This window comes from Temnothorax americanus, unplaced genomic scaffold (genome assembly GCF_048541705.1).
Source record: "Temnothorax americanus isolate GAGA-0224 unplaced genomic scaffold, ASM4854170v1 Scaffold21, whole genome shotgun sequence".
NCBI classification, from domain to species: domain Eukaryota; kingdom Metazoa; phylum Arthropoda; class Insecta; order Hymenoptera; family Formicidae; genus Temnothorax; species Temnothorax americanus.
Genome location: NW_027509349.1, coordinates 3,096,318 through 3,111,258, shown reverse-complemented (window position 1 = coordinate 3,111,258; position 14,941 = coordinate 3,096,318). Strand labels below are relative to the sequence as shown.

Sequence of the window (14,941 nt, the reverse complement as noted above, 5' to 3'; positions counted from 1 at the left end):
TGCAAACGGTGTTCACTTCTCATAACCGAGAAAAAGAATGTATTCCGCTGAAGGAAGCAACGGCGGTAACAGCATTGGCAGTAGACGTATGAATTATTACGTACCAATTCACGATGATGATGAAACTTCATCGTACGAGAACAAGTGTAACAAGTAAGTTTTTTCGTTTTTTTCTTAAATTATAAAGCTTTATTTTTTTTTAAATTGGAAATTATAAATTGTATTATTTTTTATTACTAATTTCATTATTTTTACAGCATTTCGTTGAAGCGTCGCGCGGTTCGTATACTCAGCAGACGATACGCGTTGACGGCTACGGGATACAAATTTCTTGAAGTTGGCGTTAACGTGGGTCCACCGAGTTACGTGGAGATCGCCGTAGGAGATCATCGAGGAACGAAATTGATACTGTCCCTCGAAACGTGGAAGGGATTCTACGAACAACGACGGAACATTCTGAATTTCATTCAATCCTCTAAAGATACGTGTGATTTTATAAGCGTTGGACCGCTAACATTGAGAATTGGTACGATTAACGGTGTCAAACTCGTACGTCTCGAGTCTTTAAACGTACGCTTAACGATGATCGAGTCGACGTTACACCGTATGCTCGATCTTGATCTGTGCATCGACGCGATGTTTCATCGATTGAACAGAATTGTCGAAACGGTCGATGTCAAGTTTACGCAATTCTCCAAAATTGCGTCCACTGTAACGAATCCTACGCAAGTATTGAATGTAATACGCGATAGCGATGCCTTCGATAAACATCAGCTCGTCGATTGTGAGCTTGCAGCTTTATTTTTTAGTGTGCTACCGTAGTACGTAAAAAACAAAAAAATGTAAAAAAAAAGAATAAAAAAATGTATTTTTTAAAATATAAATCATGACTTAATTTCTTCACACGCATTTTCATTCAAGCAGTATATGCGACGTTCGACTCAAACCACTCGAGCCGCTTGGATATATCGTATATCGTAAACTATGAAGTCATGCTCCGGCGACGCTCGCCTATGTGGTGTCGATGCTCCAATGAATCTTTTCTCGCTATTGTAACGCTAGATATATTTTATCTTAATTACTTTTCTGAGCTCTGGTTCAGTCCTCTGCAGTCAGTTAAGTCAGTCAGGCAGTCAGTATAGTGTCAAAACGTTTGCAAGTAGAGCACAAAGCACTGTGTAAGAATAAGAAATGGACCGAGAAGAAATGGACCAAGAAGAAATGGAAGAAGAAATGGAAGAAAAAATGGAAGAAGAAATGGGACAAAGATATCATAAAATCGAAGACTGCATAGAAATTGTATACCCCGCAGTAGGAGTATGTATATTTAATACCGTTGCGTGCGTGTCGCCCGGTATGCTTTTCGAACTCCAAGCTGAAGCGTGCAGCGAGCAGTCTTTTAATAAACGATCGTCGTTATTTTCGTGAGTGCGCGAGTGTGAATAAGTGTCTGAAAGAGTCACGGACTCACTGTCGGCTTGGGTGTAACATTTCTTGAAAAAGCATACCGGGGCGGCATGCACGCAACAATACATAATTGTATATTATATATATATTTTTTTAAATTAACCATTCTGTTAACGCGTTACAGTGGATATGGGTCGACAATGTGCCGGTGCACGAGATCCCACTTTTTCATATGGTGAGGGTTCGAATCCCTCACAGACAGGTGTGTGTAATATTTTTTTCACAGATTTTAAATTTAAAAAATTAAAAAAAAATTTTTTTTTTTTTAATTTTTTGTATAATTTGTTTTCAGCCAAATGTTATATATTTTAACGAAATCCGCATTCGTGGATTTATCAACATACATACCCAACGTTTGGTACACTGGTTCAGACAAGTAGATGTTGAGCATAATACGAAAGCTGGGACGTGTCGGGAGACGAAGATATTTATGGATTTCGACGACTGTTCGGAATTGAACAGAGAGAAGAAGAAGTGTGGTAATTTTTTAAAATTTAAAATTTTATGAATAAATATTTTTAGGCTTAATTCCATATATATATATATCATTTATTATTCATTTTTCCGCTTCCTTCACTATTATTAAGTATATTTCATAATAATAATATTTTAAATAATAATTAAAGTTAAATCCGCGCGAGGAAAAGAGAACGCCCACGAACGTCGACGCTCGCCCTTATCATCGTTGTATAAACTATTATATCTCTTCTCTCTGGGCGATTTTTTACCCGCCTCCCATAACCGCCGTTGAATTTAGTTTCATCGTGGCCGCAAGCAGTAACAGACGCGTGTCAGGACAAAGGGGGGGACGGGAGCGAGAGAGACAGCGGCTCTTCCTAGAAAAAACATGAAGAGGACTCCGCAACGGTTAAATCGTCATCGGTGACAAATTTTATCAATTGTTTACCTTGGCTATTTTATCTTCAAACCGTTGTCGGATCATCGACGCTCGCTTTTGTAGTGAGACGCCGTAACCGAATGGCGGCTCGCATGTTCTAGAAGGGTGAGATCATTGCAGAGTCAAGTGTCTAACTCACTGTTTTGTTTATATTCGCCAATTAAATTCGAGCAGCCGAACGGCGCCTTTGTAATACCCCCGCGCCGATAAAGTGACGACCCCCCTCCGCGGACCACCTTCGGCGTAGAATGTGGACACCTACCTCCCCCCCCCTCAGCGGTATCCCTTGTCAATACAATATGTTTATTAATATTTAATAAACATGTCCCGACACGTTCGCCGACCCCCCCGCTCCCCCTCACCAACGAATCGTCCTCCCCCCCCCGCTCTCCCTCGCCCTCGAGTCCCCCCGCCCCGCTCCCCCTCGGAGCTCCCGGGGTAGATCTCTCAAAACATCTCCTACTGTCGTTATTTGTTAAAAAGTTATTAACAAAAAAAGTTTAGGTTTTTGTGCGAAAAAGGAGTTATTCGCGATCGCATTACGTGTCCAAAATGTTGTATTTTGGTAAAGCAGCGACTTTTTCGCGAAATAAAGTATTCTCTGTTTTAACAAAAAAACTTCAATTTATCAACAATTTACTGCTTTAAATGTTGCGTTTTGGTAAAGCAGCGACTTTTTCGCAAAATAAAGTATTATCTGCTTTAAAAAAAAACTTCAATTTATCAACAATTTACTGCTTTAAATGTTGCGTTTTGGTAAAGCAGCGACTTTTTCGCGAAATAAAGTATTATCTGCTTTAAAAAAAAAAACAATATTAGTCGTTTATGCTTCTCAATACTTAAAATAATTGCTATATTTTTCAAATTTTTTTTGTTAATAACTTTTTAACAAATAACGAGCGACGGCTAAAACCTTCTGAATAAGGTCACTCAAGAGGGTGACTTTGACAACATATGTCAAGGTCAAGGTCATTGGAGGTGCTTCCCCTAAAGTGCGTAATTACCGCATCTTCCTGTACCTTATTGTGATAATGGGCATTTATCTGCTAGACAGAGAAATTTTAATTTTTGTCATTCGTCAGCCCGAATGGCAATCGAGAGAACTTTCGGATTACTAAAAGGAAGATTTCGAAATCTTCTAACAGTACTTGACATGGAACGTGTTGACATTATTCCTCGTATGATATTGGCTTGTTGTATATTACATATATAATATATGTTTGTTAAGAGGTGATGAATTTAAAAATATCGATCCTAACAATGTGCCTGAACCTGAAGTAGCATATGTCAATAATGTTACACGCGCAGAGCTTGCAACTGCAAATCGACGTGGAGTAACAAAGAGAGATTACATTTGCGGACAATTACAAATGCGAGATGCATGAATTGCGGTTGTACTATTGTAGGTTGTAGGTAAAAAGAAATTAATGGAAATAAACAATACATTATTTACAGTTTTATTTCTAGTTTTATTACACATGTATGCTTACATCCAACATTGAAAAAAAAAAAATTGTTTAAACATCTTAAAAAAACACAGTGTTTTTAACTAAATAAATCTTGTGCTTTGTTTTTAACTAACTTTAGTTGTATTGCACATGTATGCTTACATCAAATTAAAAAAAAAAAAATATTATTTTGTTTACCATCTTAAGAAAACAGTGTTTATACTAAATAAATCTTACTTTGTTTTTAATTAAAATAATATTCTTTGGTAGAAGTACATGTACAGGTACTTGCGTATATCAATAAAAATAGTGTAATTATTTTGTTAACCAGTTCACTAGTAATGACTCATTGACAGATATGAGCAAATTATTCGCCATCAGTGAGTTTGGCACAAAACGTTGATTGATTTTTTTTGTGTTGATTACGAGTCCTTTTTTGGGGGAAGGAGGGGTTAATTTTGGGTCCACCTGTGAACTGGTTAAACTGGATGCAATCTGCCTCATGATTTCTATTGCTTCACCACGTTGTTTTATTTTATCCTGGTGACGTTTCTCTCGATTCTCTTCCGACATTTGTCTAGACTTTTGTATCTTTGATAAAATATTTGTATTTGCTGCTTGTTTATTTGACCGTTTAGTTTTAAGTGTAATGTTTATAGAGTCTTGATTACTTGAATCCGAAGATTCTGATGGCGATCGAGTTCGTTTAGATGACGACGCAATAGCTAAATCAGTTGAACTCACAGTTGCTGCAGGCTGCATGAAAGGTTTATGCCCTAATAGGTCGTCCATGAGTTCGTAGTATACCCACGATCTTGTGTTATTCCCAGATTTTGTATTGTGATCTTTTGTCGCTTTATATGTTCTTTTTAGACCCGCAAATTTGGACATGCACTGTGGTCCAGTAACAATGTGACCTTTCTCAGTTAATTTTGTGCTAATTGCATTCCAAATTTTCTTTTGTGATATTTTACCGGAATAAAATCATTTTTTCTAAAGCGGTATTTTTCGATGAGTAATAATATGGCTTCATGAGACCATTTATACATCACATTATCTGAACAAGACTCATCATTTGACTGAAGACTCGCCACTGACGAATTCTCTTTATTATTTTCTATAGCTGCAGCATGTTTTGCTTCCTCGAGCTTTTGATTTGCAAAAACCTCATTTGAAAACACAGCAGAGATACTTTATACTATTATGTATATGTACATCAGAGAAATATAATATTTTTCATAATTTAGTATAATTATATAAATAATTGCAAAATAGAATTTTTAAACATAAATATGTCAGTATTGGCGTAGGATTTAGACAATCGTATTTTTAACAGTCCTAGTCTTAATTAAATTATGAATAATTAAAAAAGAAACTTCTTAGTACAAAAGTAGAAAAATTATGCATTATGTTAAAAATACAGATTTAATATACAAGTAATATAAGAGAAAGAATAATATTTATTACAATTAAAAAACCATTTGTATCCAGTATCAGTTATTGCAAATATTTTAATAATAGAAACATCAAGTATAATTTTGAGGTTATAGTAGAGATATCAAGAGGTTATTACCTTCTTTCATACGTTTTAATTCGTCTGGCGATAGTTCAATATTATATTTTTTTCCATCCTCTGGATCAGTTAATATAAATATACTCGACATGTTGAAGTTTATAAATTGCTTCACTTATATTTTAATACTGTGTTGACGAGTAACTTTGCGTTCGTCTTAACTAAAAGCGCTTACGCTTTCGTTGCACTACTTCTTTTGAGAAAGCAATTGTAAGCAAAAAATGATGACGTTTTCGCTTAAAAATTATGACGTCATTGCTTTACGAAAACGCATGAAAGCGAGCAAGACGAACGCACCCTAGTAGTAGCTGAGATATTCGGATCAAAAGATCCATCAATTGCACTTTCATTTGGCAAAATAATCGAGAATCCTCGTAGAAGATCATCATAAATCCCGTTCCTACCCAGCGAGAAATGACCCATCGAATCGACGTCTAATCAACGTCGAAATCATGATTGTGACGTTGAAATCATGATTTTGACGTTAATTAGACGTCGATTCGATGGGTCATTCCTCGTCATTTCTCGCTGGGTATTACTTTTACGATGGTGTAAACATATTTTGCTTTGGGATTACCATCTATAGCAATTTCAACTGACGCATAAATTTTGTTGGAAGGAGGGAAAACTTTTACATTTTCGTCGATCACCCTATAAGTGGAATCCGTCAATATCTTCAGCAATTTTTTGACGTCGTACATATTTTCTTGTATTACTATATACTTATTAAGTATATTAAAATAATTAATCGATAACATTAATTATTAGTCAAACAGTTTATATAATAATTCTAAGTAAAATTGAACACTAATCTTATATTTCTTTCCCTGAAATTGTTTCTACAAAATCTTAATATAAAAGTTATTTTAATTTATAATGGATCTTTCAAAATTTTGTGTAGCTTTGAGATTTTTTAAATTTATTAGTTATAGTATTTATTAGTGTACTAATTGAAATGTAAAAGTAAACTCAATAACTAATATTAATTACTATATCAACAAATTACTAATTTTTTTTTTAATTGGCAAGGTAATTTTTTAATAAAATTTTTAAAAATAATTTTTTTTTTAATTTGTTACAGTTTTTTAATGCTATAAACGTATTTTTATCCTAAAAATAGTTTTGCAACTGTCTCAATTAAAACAAAATAGCAGTTTTTCTTGAGATGGATGTATACAGAACGAACGAACAATGAACAAACATTAAATGCGAATTTTTGGACATTTATTACGACATATACATCTTCCAAATTTTAACAGCAAATATTCACATTCACTGTTCGTTCCTTGTTTTTTCGTTTTCTTCCTTTTCGTCTTTATTCAGTATATTTAGACAAATTTAACAAGCCAAAGCGTTAGGAAAAACTTCAAGAAGAATACATAGAAATAACCGTCCGATTTTACTTATAAATAAAGAAAAATAAATATTAAATATGATTTTTAACATACCAAATGACTGATTATCTTTCTCTGTCTATCTGAAATATATATATATATCTCTCTCTGTATGTATCTTTTCCTAAATATACCAATAATAATTGGCGAAAAAGAGGCACGTTGAAATATAGCCGAACAACAGTACGCATTTCCTTCGCCATTTAAAAACAATTGAAGATCGTTGTAGCGCCAGATCTAGTGGCAACAATGAGTGCACCATAGAATAACACAGGCGGTTTACACTTACCGATTGGTGGACAGTCGGTAAATAATGTACCACTTACAACTTACAATGGCATTAAAAATAAGAATATGAGCGCAGAAATATTCAAAAATAACTTTTTAATTTGCAATTAGATCGGAAAAATTATTAGATAAAAAGAAACCAAAACGTCTAACTTATATGGTCCTTTTTCCAGACTGAAATATTGTACAATCACATAAATTTGTGGATATATCAGTTTTAAGAAGTGGCAAGTATTAAGTTATAAGTATACATGTATAAGAAATACATGTGCTTTTGATTTTTTTGTACAACTGTTAGCACATGCGGTAAAAAAAGAAAAATTTTTACAAAAACTGTATTCAAGACTATTAACTACGGATATTACAATTGACACAAAATATTTCAACCCGCGGAAAAACTATGGCTAAAAATTACAAAATTTGTGCAATTTTTACAAGAAATAAATATATGTCAAATTTCAAATACGAGACATATAACAGTTTCTCACCGTTAGTTGTAACGTTGACACAATACAAATATTACATACAGACCTACCAAGTGTGGCCAACTGGCCAGATTTACAAAATGTTGTAGCTGCAATTGTATGCAATGCAGAAATTTATCCATATTATATATAAATGTAAAGATAATGTTAAAAAAAATTAAATTATATGCAAAAAACCATCGATGATACAGAAAATTTAAATAACATATATTAGCCAAGCATTGTGCAAAAAATGTTCTGCTAATTTAGAAAGGACACATGATTATGATTTTCAATTATTTCTAATATACATTAAAACAAGTAAAACAAAAAACTGTACGGTTTATAAAAAGATATTTGACTTCGAAGATGCAACAAGTGAAATTCGACTAAGTCCGCATAGAAATTTTTTTTAAGAATTTTAGGCGTTCTGATGAGAGTTTTGGATAAAGCTCTAAAAGTTCTGAAAGAAATTATTATGGTTGAAAGCGATCCGGTCATTAGTTAAGAAGACATTCGGCTTCGAAGGTCTTCCGTGAACGTCATTTACGTAACTTTTGATGATGATTTTTTAAAACAATTCTAAGGTTTTGCAATTTTTTATTTATCAAAACTCTAGAATTTTTCGAAAAAAATCAAATGAGTTACTTAAAACTATTCTGGCTTAAAATTAAACTTTTGCAATTTTTTTTTGTTATTAAAAAAATCAAAAAAAAAATTTTTATTAAGAATTATAGTACTCGTCAAAATGCTTCAAATAAGCTATTCAGAACTATTCGGTCTTAAAGTTGAGTGTGAAGTTAGCACCCCATTTTTTAATTGTTTTTTTCGTAGTGTTAATCGCCGGAACTCTTTTTAAAAACATATAAGTATTCTTATACTCTTCAAAAAGAAGCTGGAACTGTAATCAAAACTATCGAATTTTAAAGTAGGGGTGCCAACTTCACACACCCCTCACAAATCGAGGAAATTCAGTCCGCAATCAACTTAGAGAAATTGTCACAAGCACAAGAAAAGGATAACGAGGTGGAAGACATCTTAAAAGGAAACTCTTCTCTCAAACTGACAAAAGTGTCAATCCCTGGAACGAGTGCAGCATTGTATTGCGACACGTCAACCCCAATAGCACGTCCTTTCGTTACAAAAGAATACAGGAGACAAGTGTTTCAATCATTGCACAGTCTATCGCATCCAGGGACCAGAGCGACGGCAAGAATAGTCGCACAAAGGTACGTCTGGCCACGCATTAAGGCCGACTGCCAAGAATGGGCAAAAGCATGTCTCGCGTGCCAGAAATCGAAGGTCCACAGGCACAACAAATTGCCTTTAGAACAATTTGCCGGCCTTACCAAACGGTTTGAACACATTCACATAGACCTAGTTGGGCCTCTACCTATCTCAAAGGGTTGTAAATACTGCCTTACAATCATCGACCGGTTTACCAAATGGCCTGAAGCCATACCGGTGGCAGACATATCCGCAGAGACAGTAGCCTAGAATCTCTTCACACACTGGATCTCAAGATTCGGTAGTACACCTACGCGGGTTACTACGGATCAGGGAAGACATATCGAGGCCGACCTGTTTCGCCACCTTACTAGGCTAACAGGCACCACACACATACATACAACAGCCTATCACCTCGCAGCCAACGGCATGGTCGAACGTTTGCACCGACAAATTAAAACGGCCATCAAATGCCAGGAAACCGAAGCTTGGAGGGAAGTATTACCCGTCGTCATGATGGGCATCCGAGCAGCAGTTAAGGAAGATTTCCACGCAACTCCTGCAGAACTTGTATACGAAGAAACCGTGAGACTTCCGGGAGAGTTTCTTCAAGGAACTACGCAAACCAATGAAACGAGTGACTTCTTACTGAGGCTCAGAAAGACGATGAGTAGTCTACGGCCACAGCCAATCAAAAGACACAGTTCTCCTGCTATCTTTCAACACAAAGACCTGACAAACACAACTCACGTGTTCCTCAGGCACGATGCACCAACGCGGGCACTGCAACCTACTTTTGACGGCCCCTACAAAGTCCTCAGCAAAGGCAAGAAAGTTTTCAAGTTACTGATTAACGGCAGAACCGTCCACGTAACTATCGACCGCCTTAAGCCTGCCTACACATTGGCAGACCAAGAATCGAGCGACAAACCTCGTGAGACACCTCAACCGCCACAAGATACTCCAGCAGATGTTCCACTTATGGAAACCACAACACGGAGTGGCAGGGTATCACGAAAGACTGTACGACTCCAAATCCCGACTTCAAAACAACGAAGGGGGTTGTTAGGCAGTTGAGAACCCGCCTTAAGGAATACCATGCGAACCTACCGCCAGACACGAGAGAAAGAACCTGGCGGAGGGAGAGCAATAAACTGAGTCTTACAGTATACACGTGTGCATTATTTGAGTCCTCACAATTAATCATATTTATATTAGTTGAGATACTAATATTACATGGCGCAGTCGCAAGTAGCCAGAATATAAATCAGACAAAGTAAAGGTATAATGGGAAGGACTGGCAACGTAGTAAAGGGCGGCAAGTAAGCTAACCTAAAAATAAAAACCGCGTACTGGCGGGAAAAAAAGACTCAGCTATAAGGAAGCAAATAAAATGGGAGATGCAAGTGCAAAAGGCATTATTCCTATGAGAATGTCGGGGAACGTTGCAGAAAACTGGCAGATGTGGCGCAGCAGATTCGAGAACTACCTGAAAGCTTCGGAGGTGTCGAAGAAGCCACAGGAAACGCAATGTGCCCAGCTTCTACACTACATAGGGAAGGAAGGTTTTAAAATATATAAATCCTTTACTTTATCAGAAAATGAAAGAGACAGACTACCCATATTACTCGACAAATTCGAAGCACACTTTCTACCTAAGGAAAATCTGTCGTATGAAAGATACGTATTCTTCACGATGAGACAGAAAGGCGGACAGTCACTGGAACAGTTCGTGGTGGAGCTCACAGAACAAGCCCAGAAATGCAAACTAGGGGATCTACAGAACAGCCTAATTAAATGCATGATTACCTGCGGAGTCAACAGCAACGAGATGAGGGAGACGCTACTACAGGATGACTCTCTGTCGTTGGAACAGGCCATTCACCAATGCAAAGTGATGGAGAAGGTGAAAATCCAGAGCAAGAAGATGGAAGCCACCGGGGAAGCAACGGGAACAGTAGACTTAATTAAATCACAGAAAAAGTTAGGTCAGATACAGGTAGGGGGAGGTAAAAGTGTCTACAAAGCCAAAGAGAAAGTAATCGTTAAGTGCACGAAATGTGGCAAGAATCACAATTTAAATAATTGTCCGGCTTATGAAAAATTTTGCACAAAATGCAATAAAAAAAATGATTTTGCAATTGTATGTAAAAGTAACTATAAAAAGAAAGTAAATGAAATTCAGGATATGGATGAGAAGAAAGTAGACACTCTTACATCCCATCAGGATAGTGAAGAATATCTGTTCATAGGAGCGATTGAAAATAATAGCATGTCTGGTTAACAGAGCTAGAAATAAACGAGAAAAGAATAAAATTCAAAGTAGATACAGGAGCAATACATAGATGATGTTATTGTCTGGGGGAAAAACAAAGCGGAACACGATGAAAGACTAAGGAAAGTTTTAGAAACTGCCAAAAGGAACAAAGTCAAATTTAACTTAACTAAATGTCAGTTTGGTAAAAGTAATGTCAAGTACATGGGGCATATTATTAGTGCTGAGGGTGTCGCGTTAGATGAAAGCAAAGTAACAGCTATTAAAGAACTGCAGACTCCTAAGTGTAAAGAAGATGTACAACGTGTGTTGGGAATGTTAACTTATGTGAGTAAATTTATAACTAAATTTCATGTGAAACTGAACCCTTAAGAAATCTTTTAAAAAAAGATGTACTTTTTACGTGGGGACCGGAACAAAAAAAAGCACTAGAGTCTTTAAAAAATAAATTAATAAACAGACCAGTGTTACAATTTATTGACGTTAACAAAGAAACAGTAGTCTTAGTTGACAGTTCCAAATCAGGAGTAAGGGCGGTCTTGTTACAAAATAACTTACCGTGTGCGTATGCCTCGAAAGCATTAACTGATACACAGCAAAGATACGCTCAAATTTAAAAGGAGATGGCAGCAATATGTTTCGGATTAAGTAAGTTTCATGAATATATTTATGGGAAAAAAGTAGTAGTTGAAACAGATCATCAACCGCTAATTTCAATATTTAAGAAAACACTTAATAAATGCCCTCCTAGGTTGCAACGTATGCTATTACAAGTACAGAAATATGATATTATATTAAAATACAAACCGGGAAAGCAGTTAATAATTTCAGATACGTTATCGCGGGCGTACATTAAAGATCAGACGGACGAACACTTTGACAATAAAATACAGGCACAAGTTTGTTTAGTAGTGTCAGAACTTAATGTTACAAAAGAAAAATTACAAGAAATTAAAGTAGAGACACAAAAGGACGAAGAATTAAATGACTTAAAAGAAGTTATCATAAATGGTTGGCCAAAAAATCATAAAAAATTAAAAGATTCCATAAAACCATATGCTAAATGTAAAAAAGAACTAACTATAAATGACGAACTGATCTTTAAGGGTTGCAGTCTAGTAATACCATATAGGTTGAGGAAGGAAGTTTTGGACAAAATACATTACAATCATTTTGGAGTTAAAAAATGTCTGGCCCTCGTGAAACAGGTTTACTGGCCGACAATGAACAATGAAATCATACAAAAGATAGAATCGTGCCATATATGTGTGAAATACTCAAATTCGCAAAAGTCTGAAAGTCTAAAGTCACATGAAATTAAAATGTTGCCGTGGAATAAAGTAGGATGTGATCTGTTTGAATTACAGGGAAAAAAGTATTTTCTTGTAATTGATTACTATTCTAAATTCATAGAAATAGAAGAAGTAACAGAAGATAGTAGTAGTTACAAAATAATTAAGATCCTAAAAGCAATGTCTGCAAGGCACGGCATACCACTAACTGTAATAAGTGATGAAGAACCACAGTTTTCGTCACATATATTCAAAGAATTTGCTAGAGATTGGGAGTTTACCCATATCCTTACCTCTCCCACATATGCACAATCTAATGGAATGGCTGAACGGAACGTACAGACAGCTAAGAACATGTTTAAAAAAGTTCTGAAAGAAAGAAAAGATATTTATTTGGCACTGCTTTATTACAGAATCATGCCAATCTTTGAGAATTTCTTACCATCCTAAATCTTGATAAGTTCGCAGAAAGTTGCGAACAACAGTTCCAAGTACTAACGAGGAGTTAATACCCAAATTAGTAGATAGGGAAAAAATAGGAAAAGCAGTTATAGATAACCAAAAAATACAACAGCATTATTATAATAAGAAAGAAACGAGGTCGTTGACAGAAATAAAAAATGAAAGTAGAGTAGCAATACAGCTAAAACCAAAAGGTAATTGGATACCGGGAATTGTAATACGGAAAGTTAGAGATAGAAAATATCATGTAAAAACAGATAATGGTTCTGAGTATATCAGAAATAGAGTATTTATAAAAGTAGCTAAGCATGCTGTAAATAGAAGAGTATCTAGAAACCATTATTTGTTTAACACTCCGGGGGAAAAGGAGGAAAAGGAGACAAGAAAATGTTTTATTGAAATAGAAAGTGATAGGGCAGAGAGAGTAGAGGGGGAGACCGAATCAGAAACAGAAAATAGCATAGCATCAGAAAGGGAATTAGAGATAAGCAATCCGACTACCACTAAAAACGGAAAAGTAATAAAACCACCGGATAGATTAAACTTATAAGTGTAAGAACATTATCTGAAAAAGGGGGATGTTAGGCAGTTGAGAACCCGCCTTAAGGAATACCATGCAAACCTACCGGCAGACACGAGAGAGAGAGCCTGGCGGAGGGAGAGCAATAAACTGAGTTTTACAGTATACACGTGTGCATTATTTGAGTCCTCACAATTAATCATATTTATATTAGTTGAGATACTAATATTACAGGGGTGATGTAGCGGTACGCGCCACCAATGGTACACGCCCGCGCGGTGTCTGTAATACCGGCAGTTCGCAGCAACGCCGCTAGGCGTCGCATCGCCGGTGCATTTACGCGAGTTCAAGATTCCGCACCGACCAGTATAAAGGGAGACTCCTCATGGGCATGGACAATTCTTTTTCGGCGCCGGTCGCCACGCATAAGAGCGCTCAGACGCTGAAAGCGGCAAGATACAAGCGCCAGACGTTTCGACCACTTACGGCGCAAGTCGCCTGCCAGTGCCTCCTTACTTGATACCCATTATATTTGACTATCTCCGGGACAGGCAATTGGCCTATACAGATAGAGACGGCATTGTAAGGGTCAGATCGGTCATGCGGGGGGTTCCACAGGGGTCGGTGCTCGGCCCCCTATTGTGGAACCTTGAATATGATTCCGTTCTCCGGACTGCCCTCCTCCCGGGGTGTTAGTTGAGCGGCTTCGCCGACGACACCTTCCTGGGAGTTGAGGGCGAGAATTGGGGAGTGCCCATCGCGCTTAGCAACGTCGCAGTGAGGCAGGTCGTGGCAGCGATAGAAGGGGTGGGCCACGAGGTGGCCCCACAGAAGACACAAGTTTTCTTCTTTTATGACAAGAAAAAGAGCGGGGAGCTACCACCGCCGGCCCACATCACGGTCAACGGTACCCGTGTTTCTGTGGAGGCCCAGATGAAAGTTCTGGGTCTTTGGCTGGACGGCCCTTACCTGGGAGGGGCAAGCGACCATGCTCGCCGGCTATATGCGGCAACCGTGCACGCCGTGGCACTCTACGGCGCCCCTGTCTGGGCGTCGGCTGCGGAACGATTGCGACCGATCCAGGCGCGATTGAGAAGAGTGCAGAGGATCGTAGCACTCAGAGTGTCACGAGCGTATTGCACGGTGTCGCACGCCGAGTGGTTGGACAGTCGGAGACACGGACTGTCATTTCACGCGGTACAGGTGCTCACCGGACACGGATGTTTTGGTGAGTACCTGTGCTGCATTGGTAAAGAAATTACGACGAGATGCCATCACTGCGACGAAGAGAGGAACACGGCGCAGCACACGCTGGAGGATTGCCCGGCGTGGGAAGTGTGTCCTCAGGGGGGTAGTCGGTAACGACCTTTCCCTCCCGGCCATAGTGGCGGCTATGGTCCGGAACGAGAGAGGGTGGCGGGCATTCCTGGCCTTTTGTGGCCAGGTAATGTCCGCCAAGGAGGGGGCGGAGAGGATCCGCCGCGGGGAGGTAAACCCCCCCGGAGACGCGGCCGATTCCTCTCAATCGTAATCCGAATAAGCAAAGGGGGGATGGAGAGAATAGTGGGGGGCTTGGTTCCGTGCCCTGTCCCTATCCCCTGAGATCAAATACTCGTTGGCCGGGGGAGAGAGG

The 14,941-nt window shown here is 37.8% G+C and overlaps 4 protein-coding genes across 4 annotated transcripts; all 4 read left to right on the top strand.

The window, feature by feature from the left end:
* Positions 1-37: 37 nt before the first annotated feature.
* Positions 38-830, top strand: LOC143897649 (uncharacterized). The gene is made up of 2 exons (XM_077406454.1): positions 38-153; positions 252-830. The coding sequence occupies exons 1-2, from the start codon at positions 38-40 to the stop codon at positions 820-822; spliced, it is 687 nt and encodes a 228-aa protein (XP_077262580.1). The 3' UTR covers positions 823-830.
* Positions 831-9,188: 8,358 nt separating this feature from the next.
* On the top strand, positions 9,189-9,836 carry LOC143897648 (uncharacterized). The gene has a single exon (XM_077406451.1). The coding sequence runs from the start codon at positions 9,189-9,191 to the stop codon at positions 9,834-9,836; it is 648 nt and encodes a 215-aa protein (XP_077262577.1).
* Positions 9,837-10,152: 316 nt separating this feature from the next.
* On the top strand, positions 10,153-13,421 carry LOC143897799 (uncharacterized). Its single transcript, XM_077406711.1, has one exon. The coding sequence runs from the start codon at positions 10,153-10,155 to the stop codon at positions 11,041-11,043; it is 891 nt and encodes a 296-aa protein (XP_077262837.1). The 3' UTR covers positions 11,044-13,421.
* On the top strand, positions 11,239-14,670 carry LOC143897647 (uncharacterized). Its single transcript, XM_077406450.1, has 2 exons — positions 11,239-11,361; positions 14,005-14,670. Exons 1-2 carry the CDS (start codon positions 11,239-11,241, stop codon positions 14,668-14,670), a joined length of 789 nt encoding a protein of 262 aa, XP_077262576.1.
* Positions 14,671-14,941: the final 271 nt, after the last annotated feature.